Genomic DNA, 13,336 nt, shown 5'->3' with positions numbered 1-13,336 from the left:
GAAGAGGAAGGAAATCTCACATACAAAAAAGAACGAGAGGGCAAAATAAATGCGCTGCGTGTGCTGCAGTGTGCATCGATGCGCTATAGAAGAGTGACACCGACACGTGTTGTTGGCTTACAAACACCCAAGCCAGTTTTAAATAAATGGCCATGAGGTTCTTACACCATGCCAGTCCTTACCTATGCTGTATGTTAACAGAGCTATTACTCAGAAAGTGTTTAAGCATATTTCTATACATTTAAGCACCCTTAACACAAACTCAGCTTTACAGCAGTCTGAAGAAGCAAATTGTATCTGATATAGATAAAAAGGCTGTCACAATTTTGAACCCACATTCCTCAGACTTCGAGAGCTGGAAAAAAAAATAATTAAAAAAAAAATCAGTAAACCTCTCCTTTGCAACAGTGCTGTTACTGTGTAAATCTTGCTCATCTTCCACTGGGAAAAGTACAGAGTTCAAGCTGCGCAGTCTGTACATTGAGAACTAAGGGGAGGGATTCACGGCTGGTTCACCATTTAGGTACAGCGCTGCTTCCAAGCTGCTCATAAATTTTCAAGTGAAAGCCACATATGAAATTACTAATTAAGGAGGGACAGGCAGGCACCAGGACCAAACATTTCATTATAAGGGCTCCTCCATCTATCACATACTATCGCCACACTCTTATATACCAGGAATAGCCATTGCAGCATTGATCTCTGAGCACAGGCGCGTTCAGGAGTTTACTGCATGTTTACTGTGGATATATTAAGGCTTTTCCTCACTAGAAAACAGCAGGTAATTTTTTTTGCTACGTGTTGTAAATCGAAGCAAGTCACACAATGCTCAAACGACACACACTGACAAAACATCCACCGTTACCTGAACAGCACAAAGATTTAATAAGACATAACCATAAAGCCAGAATAAGTCCGAAGGCTAATTAGCAATATAAATAAGGCCATTTTACAATCACCATGGGTTATTTCTTCTTTTGACACTGTCTGATTAGAAAAACACACGCACTATTGCTAACAAACCAATGCAAAGAAGTCACTCTATTACCTACTACACTTATTGTAATAAACTTAATGCTGTTGTCAGCTGAAGTGACAACATGAGATTTACACACGGACCAAGTTTTGTTCTTAGCCCTTGCATAGAACTTCCTTGGCTTTAATTTGAGTGTAACAACATAAGGATGTGAAAGAATTCAATTAAAATGCCCTTAAACAATAGGACAAAGCATTCGGGCAGGTTACTGGCTATTCACACAAATGCTGATTACATCCCCGAAGCACAAAAGGAATGCAGCATCTGCCGCTTGGATGAGGGTACCCCAAGTGCACAACGCACTGCGTGCTCAGGAGCGCAGCGATAGCTTGTAGCAGCGCCCAAGTTCTCTCAGTTCCTTCTCAAACCAAAAATCCCTTTAACTCCAAAAGTGCCCAGCGCTGCCCTGTGACCCTCCTGGCTTCAAACAGCCACACTGTACTGTGAAAGCGGCTGTCAAGCATAGCTCTCTGCAGCATGACTTCTGCAACAACATGGTCATACTCTGGCGCAGTACAAACTGTAAATCCGTAAGCCTGATCATGATATACACGCTTAACGATAAAAGCATGAGAATGTGCTGCTTCGTATCTCTGAAGAATAGGATTTTACACACAAAAATCATGCACAGGGGATGTTTCAATCGGATTTTGTACTCGATTGACCACAAACAGAATTCCATTCTCACTTCCCAAAACCCAAGCAACGTGCTCAGATCGATGACAAGGGCAGAAAACCACTGAGTGATGAAAATCAGAATAGCTGCCTGTGAGATCACAGTGTGCTAGGAACCCCAGTCAAACACACAGCACCTGGCTGGGTTATCTAAACCACGTAACGAGCTGTTACAAAGTGCTTGCAATCAAACAACAACATTCCAACACAATTAAAACCGCTTCCCATGCACAGGCTTCTAGAAGAAGATCTTGGAGTTGTTTCTTCCCCTCACTCCCCAGAGCACAAAGACAAATTCACACAATATAAAGTTTAAGAATATTTTTGTTGTTCCATTTTTATAATGCGCAATTATAATCACGATTAAAAATAAAGCCAGCAGGGCAGTTGTCAGGGTTCTGATGAGAGCTACCGCGCTGTGTGCTGTGAGCACGACCACCGCGTGTGAGCAGAGCCATACTGTTCTGTTTCCTGCACAGTGTTACACAAAATCTTAGGTTCCTCTGACGCAGCTGACCTTCGTGTCCTGGCTGAGGTACTGTTAATTCCTCCTTTAACTCACTTCACACAACGCCTTCCCATTTTCTACAGCTTTTTTAAAAACTTCTATGAACTGTACTTAGTAAATCTGGAGGAAAACATTTGAAGAAAATCACCCACAGCACAGAGGAAAATTGTTTCAGGTCAATACTCCTCGTGAGCACATAGAATTCCCAAGAAAGCTACCAATCGCTGGTTTCTTCGTGCCTGCAAAGCACTTGACATTGTGTGAGCTCCTGCTGCACCTCCAGCCCGTATCTCATATTTACAGCGTGCCTATCTCAGCGCTTATCACAGCAGCCCAGGGCAGATCAGCCATGTTATACAACATCCCCGGGGTGCTACACTTTTCTTTGACATTTACAATAACTCACATTTGAGAAATAGAGACAGCTCCCCCCAATAAGAGAAAATATGGAATAATCAAAGCCGGCAGCGTTAGGAATGGAAGTATAACGTGGTGCACCAATGGAATGGAGGCAGACGAGCAAGCACCGCACTACGAACACTTTAAAACACACAGTCATGACATCGAAATTCAGTTTTTTCAGTATGAGCCTGTTGATTTCCTACAGGGCTGGTGTTGCATCTCTACAGGAAAGCATACACACTAAAAGGTATGCAAAAAAAAAAATAATTAAAAAGAAAAATACACTATTTGCAGCAACAGACAAAGTCAACAAGTTGTTGGTGTAAAGAGCACCCGGCGCACGACCTGAAGCCCCTCTCCTCCCAGCAGCCCGCCCCAGCACCGAGGTGAGCCCCCGGCCTAGCAGCTGCGAGGCACCCGCAGCACCCGCTCCCAGGCCCGCAGAACCCAGCACGGCTCAGAACAGCGCTAGAGCTGTTTTGGGGGGCTGATGGGTTTTAAACGAAAGCTGACAGCTCCAGCAGGACGAGCTGCCCCGCAGCGTGTGACTTCAGGGGGAGAAACGGCGCTCGTGGTCCGCACCCCTTTACCTTAACACTGGATCTGCTGGTCTGGGTCTCTGCCTCCATGCTCTGGCTGTTCTCCCTCTTGTCTTTCTTAGAGGAATTAGTCCTCACTTTATAAGTGGACGTGTTGGAGGATTTAATGAATAATCCCGGGACGGGGTTGCCTTGCTGCTGCTGAGACATGGTGGTGTTGGTCTGGTGAGGGGAATGGCACTCCTCAGACTCTTTGCTACTGTGATAGACCACTCTGCTGTCAGAGATGTGGATGCTTGGAGCACAGCCCATGCTTTGTGGCCACCTGGGGAACACTTCTCAATTGTATATATACAGAGATATATATACGTGTATCACTCTCTCTCTCCTTCCCGTTGGTACGTTCCCCCCGCCTGCGATCGCTAGCGGGCCGAGTCCCGCGGCTCGGCTCCCCGCCGGGGCGCTGCCATCGGTCCCTCCGCACCGCCGGGATCGGCTCTGCGCTCCTCGGCGCCGGGCGCGGCTCCGCGGTGACGGCGGCCCGGCAGCGGGCGGTCAGCAGCGGGCCGGCGTCATAGTGTCACAGGTTGTTAGGGATTTTTCTAAGCCATCTGAGAAGCTCGGCTTCGCTTTCCTTCTGGGGGTGACGGAAAAAAAAAAAAAATTAAAAAAAAAAGAGGAATAAAAAAAGGGTGAGGGGCGGGGGTAACAAAAACGCGAGCCCGAATCGCACGCACAGCCCGGCGTCTCGTCGGCTCAGCGCGGCCGGAGGCACTGCACCGTTCCTCCCTCCTAGTCCGGAGCACGGCGCATTTTCCACCTGGGTTCGCACGGCGTTACCGATTAACCCGGGCCGGGGGGGGCCGCTCCCCACCGCGTCTTCCGCGCTCCCCGCCAACAGCGCTGCGTCCGCCGGGTCCCGCTGGGCGCTGCGCTCGGGGCGGCCGAAACAATCACCAGAACGACGGCAACGGGCGAGAGCCGCCCCGGCGCCCCACGCGCCCCTCACGCCGCGGCGGTGACATTCGCGGTGGCCGCAGGCAGAGCGCCGCGACCCGCCCGCCGCAGCGGCATCCGGAGCTCAGCGCTCAGCGGCCGGGCCGGGGCGGCGGGGGCGGCCCGCGGAGGCATCAAAGGGCCTCCATGCCGGGGGGAAGGCGCGGGGCAGCAGAACGAGGCGAGGAAAAAATTAAAAATGAAATAATAAGAAAATCAAAAATCAAGGAGGAAAAAAAAATAAAAAGGCAAAAGAAAGCGAGAAGTAGCAGAAAGCGATCCTAACGTCCCATTTCCACGGAAAGCGCTGCAGCGGCGACAGCTCTAATTCCCAGGGCCGTGGGGCCGCCGTCCCTCGCAGCAGGGAAATGCCTCCTCCGGCTCCGCGCCCGCTGTCGGTTGTAGCGATGCGGCGCCGCTTCCCCACCGCCCGCCCAAAGCCGCCCGTCCCTTCCCCACCCCCCCCGCCCCCCCCCGCCCGCGCTGCCCCCGCTCTTGACAGCGGCGCGGCGGAGCCAATAAAAGCAGCCGCCGGCGTTGACCTCCGGCCCGCGCTGGCGTCAATGCAAATGAACCGCGCCCCGCCAATGGCGCGCCGCGCCGCGGCCCCGCCCGCGGGAGCGAACTTTAAACGGCCGCGCCGCGTGCGCCGCGCGCTGCAGCCGTTGGGCGCTTCACGGCTCCGCTCAGGGGTGGGGAAAGGCGCGCTGCAGAGCTCCGGGGTCCGAGGAGAGAAAACGGAGGGGGTTGGATCGCGGGAGCTCCAGAGGCCCCTTCCACTCCCCACTCCCGTGGCTCTGAGACGTGCCACCACGTCACCATTCAGCAAAGACAGCAGCAGTGTGTCAAAAAAGCAGCTCCTCGTTCACACAGAGGGGAGCGCCTCACAGGGCCAGGCAGCACTTCCAAGGAACGCTGCGTTTCAGGATAACCTGGCACCACCAAAATGCTTTTGTTTAGTCATAGTAACGGCTAGGGTTAAAGGCTGGAAAATGGAAGTCCTTCCTTCCGCGGCCCCCTGCCACTGTGCCGTCTCACTAACTTCATCCACCCCATTAACTCTGCCTGGCAGAACCAGGAGTGGCTGCGGCTTCCCGCGCTGCCCTCACTTGGGATGCCCCCTTCAGATAAGCACTCAATAATAAATGAAGGAAAAGGCTTAACAGACGTGCTTTGAGCAGCGGGCGTTGTTTGGAGAGGAACCTCATCCTCATTCCTTTACGTTAAATTCCTCATTTACTAGATCCCATTGATAAGAACGCACTTCAGAGCAGCTGGAAAGAAGCTGCATAAGAAGAGAACGCCGCAGCTCCTGTTTGTGCCATCAGCCCCAAGCATGGGCTCTCATCTTCTTCAGCCTTAATGGATCTGTCTGCAGAACTATGCTGCACTTTATTCCTAGTGGCACTGAGGGAGCCAGAGACGGCAAGACTTCATTTCCAGCGCTCCACATTCAGCTTGCAGTGCTGACACCTACAGTTAAGCTTTCTCCTTGTAAAACAAATAGGTTTGATTCGCAGCTACACAGAGCTGAGATCTGTATTTCACGTTCATATTCAACCACTACTTGGTTTATCCAAATGACAAACAAATACCAGGGGGAAAAAAAAAATGCTTTGTTCAACATCCCATAATAGCAGCATGGCAAAGCAAAGCACCCATGCAGATACAATGCACATGAGCTCTTCGTTCTCTTTCAAAAGTTTTCCTATGCTAACCATAGGCAGGTTATTTCTGACTATGCCGATCTAGAGCCTAACTTCAAACAACAAGAGTTAAATATACATTTGCAAGTTTGCCTTGAATGGGAGGATGGGATGAGCACAAAATGCCTGAACGAGCCCTTAACAGTCATTAAGCCATTGAGAAATCACTCCAGTTGTTGCTACACTGATGAAAATCCAGCTCAAGATAAAGAGTTGTATTTGATCTGGCACATGCATTAGCTATTTTCACTTAAATTTAAGGACACAACTACTAATTTTTTTTTTATGGCCAATAGAAAAATACTGTTGAGTAGCCTAGAATCAGACAGAGGAGGTGGAAATAGCAAAACCATCACCAGTGGCTGCCATTTTTCACCATACTACAAGAGTTCTGTTTGGAGATAAAGGGTCTTACTCAAGTTTATTTGCTGAAGGGCAGCTCAGGAAACGGTAGGCCCTATTATTCAAAAAAATTAAACAGTGTAAAAGAGCAGAGGAAAAACAGGAGCATAGACACTGGCAGATTAGGGCCATGGGGGAAGCGCAAGGTCAGTTCAGAGTCAGTGAGTGAGAGGTCAGAAGAAAACTAGCTCAAGGAGACAGCTAGGCAATGAGAAAGGTTATTTATGGAGAATATGGCTGAATTTAATTCAGGATCGCAGAATAAGAACGAAGGCTAGGAAGGAGCTTGCAATGATTGTTATCAGCTTGGTTTGGACAAGTGGGAGCTGGGGAAGATCAAAGTATTTGGAAAGCAAATACAGAAGCTTAAAATTCAAAAGGGATTGAAAATTACAGTATTCAGCCACTTCCTCATACATCTCAAAGACAAATTAGCATGGATCTTGCTTTTCTTGACAAAAGACTGAATAACACTCTGCCTTCCAGACCTGGGAGAGATGCTGCACTCCACACCAGCGATATCCCTGCTAACGTCTCTAAACAAATGCACTTTCCCTTGATGTGTTAGCAGCACGCATCTATTTCACATAGTCCTTGACCATTTCAAGTTACACATTTGCAAGAGCTTGTGCATGAGCAATTCACTATAGCAATTCACTCCTGTCCAGCTACACAAAAACGCACGTGATGGCCCAGAAAACAGGTTTGGTACCAAATTACAGTGCTGATAATAATTCAGTGCCAAAGACCCTGACAGGAAAAATTATGCAGAAGAAACAATGGATTAACAACTGCATGAACAATTATAGTGTGCTTTGGAAAACAAAAGCAAACAAAAAAAAAAACCACACCACACTTGTGGTGGTAGAGCAAGCATACCTGTGAGCACAAGGGAACAGTCTTGACACATGATTGCTCTGTGTTGTTTTTAATTGCCCCTCCTCCCAAGTCATTTATATGTTCCAACTGTGTCTTCTGGCCTTCTCAAAATGAGGCAACCCTGCCTGTCCCTAGGCCAGCAAATGAGGGTAGGGAGGAGGAACTGTGAAGAAATGTGCCAGGACACAAACAGCTGAGTGGACTCTACACTAACTACTGACATGCAAACTGCAGCAGAGCTTGCCTCTTCATCCCCAAGATATTCTAGAAGAGAAAACAGGACCCATGCTCCACCATAGCCACAGGCAGCACCACATCCCTTGAGCAAGGCTGGATATTTCAGCTTGCTTGTGAATAAGGAACATTCCAGAGCTGGGCATTTTCAGGTGACAGGAGACGAGTATGAAGTTTCTCCCAAGATAGATCATTCTCAGCTCCTAGCAAACACAGAAATACATACAATGGGTTTGTTTTCCTCACTACTTTCCTGGTGTCATTGCAAAATTCAGATTGCAGAATACTGACAGTTGTCTGTACCAGTTGGAAATCAGAATCCTCAAGAAAGTCCAGGTCAGCAAATTCTTAAACTCTAGCACCAAAGACACTTGAATCTAAAGCTCAGATAATTTGTGTATGTACAAACTTCATCTGCTGTACTTTTGCAAAACTTTGCTTTTTTGCTTGCAGCTATGATTTCCACATCACACTCACCACTGCTCAGTGGTTGGTAGGACAGACAGTACACTTGGGAGGAAAATGTACCCCCTTTTCTATCTTCATTATTTATCTGCTGTCCTCACAATCTGGAGGTTTCTTTCCTGGTACCATTCTTTCTTCAAGATTTGTCTCCCTTTCTCTTTTTTCTACCTTTTTTCAAATACTTTTCCCTACTTAGGTATCCTTTCTTTAACTGCTTTCTCTTGCCGTTTCTCCCCATCACATCCAAGTCTTCTGTTCTGCCTCAGAGCAATTTTCTCTTTCATTTCCCAGAAGCTTAGCCAACCCCTTATCACAGAAGCTCCCCATCTTTTGCTTTCAAAACTGTCCATCTGTCCAACACTTCAAGTCTCCTCCAGCACTCTATGTTGTTTTTTGAAAGCTGTATTCAAATCACCCAAGAGCAGCATCTTAAAGACAGGGCATGGGGTTTCCAATGCTGCTGACCCAGCAGGCTTATTTGTAGCCTGATTTCAGTAGAGCAAGACATAGGCAGGGAAAAAGGTGAGAGCAGGGTCTCTCTGAATCTCCTCTGCCTCCAAGGAAGAAGAGTGTGGATCTGGGTGCACCTGAGGCTGATGCCACAGCACTGTTGATTTCCCTAGGCACCGCAGGGATATAGACCCTTGAACTGATCAGGTCTGAGAACCTCAGTTTTCCTCTCCCTCCCAAGTGTCTTAGTCTTCACCACCTAGGTGAGCACCACCTAAACCTTCTCTTTCTAGTTCCCCAGCTCAGGCAGCACATCCCTGCAGGATGCAGGGGGCACCTCTGCAGCACCCAGCTGCAGTCTCAGTGCCAGGCGCAGAGCTCAGTGGCAGAGAACAGCTCCACCAGCTGCTGCTGCCACGAAGGTGGCCTCCAACAGCTCCCACTGCCTGGCAGCACCTTGTCAGCCAAAAATCCGTGGGGAAGGGAGGAACAAAGCACTGTCATCCCCACCCACTCCCCTATAATTACCCCATGCCTCACAAGTGGGATTATCTATCTGGATATACAGCACCATGCTGCCAGCTGTGACCATAGAGAATTAGCTGTTCCCCTCTTGGAGATTTTTGCCTTCTCTTTTCCTAACTATTTTTAAGCTAACTCTCATTCATTTAGTATGCATCCCTTGCAGGTTATGATTTACTAAACCAGAGATGAGAACTGGTCTTTCTCCTAGAAAATTGTCCCCTAATTCTTTCATTCTGCAGGCCTGGCTGCCTGTTATCCCTCTGCTTCCCAGAGTATTGAACCACTCCTAGCCAGCCAGCCTGCCTCTGGCCCAGCCCAGCAGTGACCTCAGCCTCAGGACCCTTCCAACTTGTGAATTGGGTCCTGATGCCATAAGACACCATAACACATTGTTGCCTGCCTGGATCCAGCAAGCAGAAGTAGATCAGGAAAAGAAACAAGTAACATGGTGTAATGCTGTAACGTGATGGAAAAATGCAGCAATGATAGCAGAGTAGCAAAGTCCTAGGCTACAGCCAGTGAGGATATGCTCAAATGCAGCAGTCGTGAATACAAAAACAAAAGAAGAAATCTGCTCACCTTTGGAAGGCCTCCGGCATACAGGGATCTCCAGCAAAATACCCTTGCCTCCACTGCCAACCCTTAAATGAGGTCTGGGAAGGGGTGGATCCTGGCTCCACCCCTTCTGGTCACTCAGGTGCATTGCATCACATGCACCTGAGCTCCCCCTGGGTTGGCCCTGCCTTCCCACCAGGTGCTCAACCACTGTCTCAAGCCATGACTTAGCATTTGTGCTACACATGGCTCCTCCAGCAGCGGGCCAGTTTTATTTGGTCATCCAAGCTACAAGAACCAGCTGTTAGCATCAGCAAGCGTATCTCAGCAGTTAACAAGTCTCAGGCTCCTGCAGGAAGATGTGCTCAAGAAAGGCTTTCACAACCAGACAGAAGCCTTTCTGCCTCCCCCCACATCCCCTCTGCAGCAGAAATCAAGAGCCTGGGTCCCAGGAAAGGATTCCCTTCCTGCCCAGCAGCTCCTTTCTTACTTGCTCCTCATTAACCAAGGGTGTTAATAATCAGCAGCCCCCTTGCTGGGCCAGCCTCCTTCCCGGAAACACAAGGGGTGCGAGTGGCAGAGAAAACAACAAAACACAGAGCTAGAAACATACCCCTGCATTGTGGCAGCAGTGGGAGCTGAAAAACTCTCAAAAAAAAAAAAAAATCACTCTTTAAGACAGGCCGTACACCTGCAAAATAGATGGCTGTCTCCGCTGAATTTCTTATTTAAGGAACAGATCCATTACCCATGGTTATGCTAAGCAGTAATTTATTAGATATTCACAACCAAAAAAATTAAAAAAAAAATCACACTTACTGGCAGCGACATGTTCCTAGATCACTCAAACATCTGAAAAATTCATCTTACAAACATGTCTGAATGTAAGACAGAGGACTGGATCTAATCTGAACATTTAACAACTGCTAACTATGTTCTCAAGTACATTTCCTTTCCTTGGGCCAAACCAGTACCTTTAAACATGCTCAGCCCTATCTGTCTGCACCATCCATCTCCCCTGATCATAGGTCTTTCTGCGGAGCAAGGCTGTATCCTTACCTGCAAGAAGCTGACCTCTCAGTTAACTGAAAGAAACATACTGTACCATCAAATAGATAACTCAGAGATGGTTGTGCAATTTATTATTCTCTTTAAATGTACCCTCCTTCTTCCAGGAATGTCTGACATCCAGTTCCTACACTGAAATCAGACTGAGTAGTTTCATTCATGATTCATACAATTTTTCCAACTGTATTTGTGTTTTTCTAAGCTCTCATCAGGGAAGTTACACTCTGTGCTGCTTTTCTGCATGCAGTTCTGCGTGCAGACAGCTGTAAGGAGGAATGCACAAGAACCTGACCTCTGTGGTGCCATGGCACAGTGCTCGTAGATCATGAGCCTCGTAAACTCCGTTTTACAGCTGTCTGCACATGTGGCAGAGCAGTGGGAAGAGCAACACCACAAGAATTGCAAGAGGAGATGACAGCTTAGAGGAGAGATAAGGAGAAACCACACTGAGAGCAGGTGGAGAAACCAGACAGCACAAATTTTCTGGGAATACCTATTAAAAACAAAAAAGCAAAAAGAAACCCAACTCGCTCAGGATGCGTGGGGGAGATAAATCTTCTGAGTTTTTGAAGAAGGGAAGGCAGCCCTTGCAGGTTCACTCACCACAGCCCTAACAAACATAAATCTTACTCACACGGGCACCATCCCTCCCTGGTCTTTCCCCAGGGCTGGCTGCAGTGCTGCTGTCACGGAAGGATCTGTCACATTAAGCAGAGCAGCTCTTGGCAGTTTGCATGAGTTACGGTCACAGCCGCGCAGCTGGGTGCTGCAGTGCACAGCAGGCTCTGGAACACAGTCACAATAGTGAGCACTATAAAAAATTTCATGAAAATGGGTTGAGAGCAGAGAGGAAGAATAGTTTTAAGACATGTCCTTTAACCTCATGAGAGGATTCCAGATTGCTGCGGAGGGTTTATCTGACAAATTCACTGCTGATGAGGAAGGCACATCTCATGGTTTCTATTTGCCTTGGCAATCCCTCCTGACTATCAGTACTCACTCTATCCAGTAGGTTCCTCATGCTCAGTGCAGAGGCTTTTAATCTCCTCTCACTGTGGTACCCTCTCTTTCACTCCCAGTACGCCTCCAGGACATGGTTCTCTACTCCCTCTTCAGGAAAAAGGCTCACACCTTGGCCACAGGTACCTCCCTATCTCTCACCCCAATTACTAACCAAACCTTTTCCCTCAGCCCCAAGGTGGTTTACACTTCTTGTTTCAGAGGAAACTACTGGGCATATCAGCTTTACAAAGAATTGAAAGGAACCAATCATTACAAGTATACCACTTTGGACTATACAGTGAAAGATTTGCACGTCTCTGCATGCTTTGGAGTTTATTTGACAAGCATCATTTGACGAGCAATTTCAGTGAGTATATAGACAGCTTCCCTCTTGCCCAGCCAGTACAAACACCTAAAAATCACATCTTCCTTTTGAAAGGCACTAAAAGAAACAACCAGGTCTTACAAAAAATAAAACAAAATACGACAGCTCTGAGCCTGATCTAAAGCAGCTACCCTGTAAAAACAAAGTTAGTAACTGTCCATTTCACAGACTGACACAGGAACAGCCATTTGGCCTTATGAGAGAGGGGTAAAGCGAAGGCATGCCTTCTACATAAGTTGTTTACTAAAACACTGGAAATAATCTCACTACGAAAACTTTTGTCAAGCACAGCCATGCTTGATTTCAGCAGGAACAGCAAATCCCAGCAAAGTCCATTTTCCAGAGAAATACAGCCACTCAAGAAAAACATTACATGAGTTAGCAATCTCAGTTCAACTTATCCACAGTAGGTGAGCATGCATACAGTCCTGGGGACAAATATTAGCAATTTGTCTCTCTCTCCCTTACTTGGGAGTGACTTCCAGGAAGCTCTGGGAGAGGGACATCGGGAAACACTTGCCTTCTCTTGCAGGTGTCACCCAAAACATCATCACTTCTGCAGCACATTAGCCCAAACCCATCCCTGCCACTGAACAAGCAAGGCACCATTCACCTCTCCTCCAAATGCCACCTAGAGAGGAAGGAGAGAGAGGAGACACCTCTTAAAACTGTTTAAAGTATGTACAGTATCTAGGCAGGAGCCCTGTCCCTATTTCACTCCTACCTTGAACCAGCAGCAGAAAAAAACAGAGGACAAAACCCTCCATTCCTAAGCAATGTTTCTCTTTTGATTTTTAAAACCACTTGCTCATTTACCAAAAACAGCTGGAGGCATCTCACAGCTGAAGCTGTGCTTCCAGCTGGGAGGTATTTCACTGATTATGTAACAGATGATCAAAAAGAAAAATAAATTAAATTAGAAAAAGGAATATGGCAAATTCCATCCCTCATAGCATTTCCGTTCAAGTTTTCATTAATATCATAAGTTAAATAACAGGAAAAAGCATACAGGGAATATTTTGAAGTGTTCTCCTAGGAGAGAGAATGTAGGTGTATATGCTAAGAATAATACATTCACTTCTTTCGTGGGGATCCTGTTTTTACCAACCAAACCAGAAAAATGCAAACTTCTCCTGACTGGTAGTGCAAGTTGTTGCACTTTTAAGAATAGAAAAAATGTACTAACCTATAGCTCTATTTAGGGATAGGCATCACTATACAAATTACCTGCAACATTAGACGCTCAGATAAAAATCACTGACACACAGGTTCAGATAAGTGGGAGCAGATCCCTTGTTTGCATTTGCTTTCTAAAACACGTTGTTTATTTTTTCTTTGCTGGCAAGCTGCATTGGGTGTTCCTTAAGGTGTGGGAGACACAAACACAGCCCCACCAGAAGGTGACTCTGGGGTACAAGGGAGAATTTGCATACCTGTTGATTTCCTGCTGGTGATGAAGTTCGGTTATAGTACCCAGAATCCCACTCTTTTGCTCAGTGGCTTTAGCTT

The 13,336-nt window shown here is 47.2% G+C and overlaps 1 protein-coding gene across 5 annotated transcripts in view; it reads right to left on the bottom strand.

Moving 5' to 3' along the window:
* The window catches only part of PDE8A (phosphodiesterase 8A), a 142,800-nt gene that overhangs the window by 109,826 nt on the left and 19,638 nt on the right, over positions 1 to 13,336 (bottom strand). For 2 of the 5 annotated variants that reach the window (XM_021407661.1, XM_021407662.1), the window contains exon 1: positions 3,212 to 4,621. The exons of 2 other annotated variants lie outside the window; for them this stretch is intronic. In XM_021407661.1, the coding sequence (XP_021263336.1) occupies positions 3,212 to 3,472 (261 nt within the window). In that variant the 5' untranslated portion in view covers positions 3,473 to 4,621. Of the gene's footprint in view, positions 1 to 3,211; positions 4,622 to 13,336 lie in introns of those variants that run through there. One more of the 5 variants, XM_021407663.1, reaches the window with a different exon arrangement.

This window comes from Numida meleagris, chromosome 9 (assembly GCF_002078875.1).
Source record: "Numida meleagris isolate 19003 breed g44 Domestic line chromosome 9, NumMel1.0, whole genome shotgun sequence".
In the NCBI taxonomy this organism is placed as follows: domain Eukaryota; kingdom Metazoa; phylum Chordata; class Aves; order Galliformes; family Numididae; genus Numida; species Numida meleagris.
Note: the sequence above shows the minus strand (reverse complement) of the source record. Positions and strands in the feature narration are given on the sequence as shown.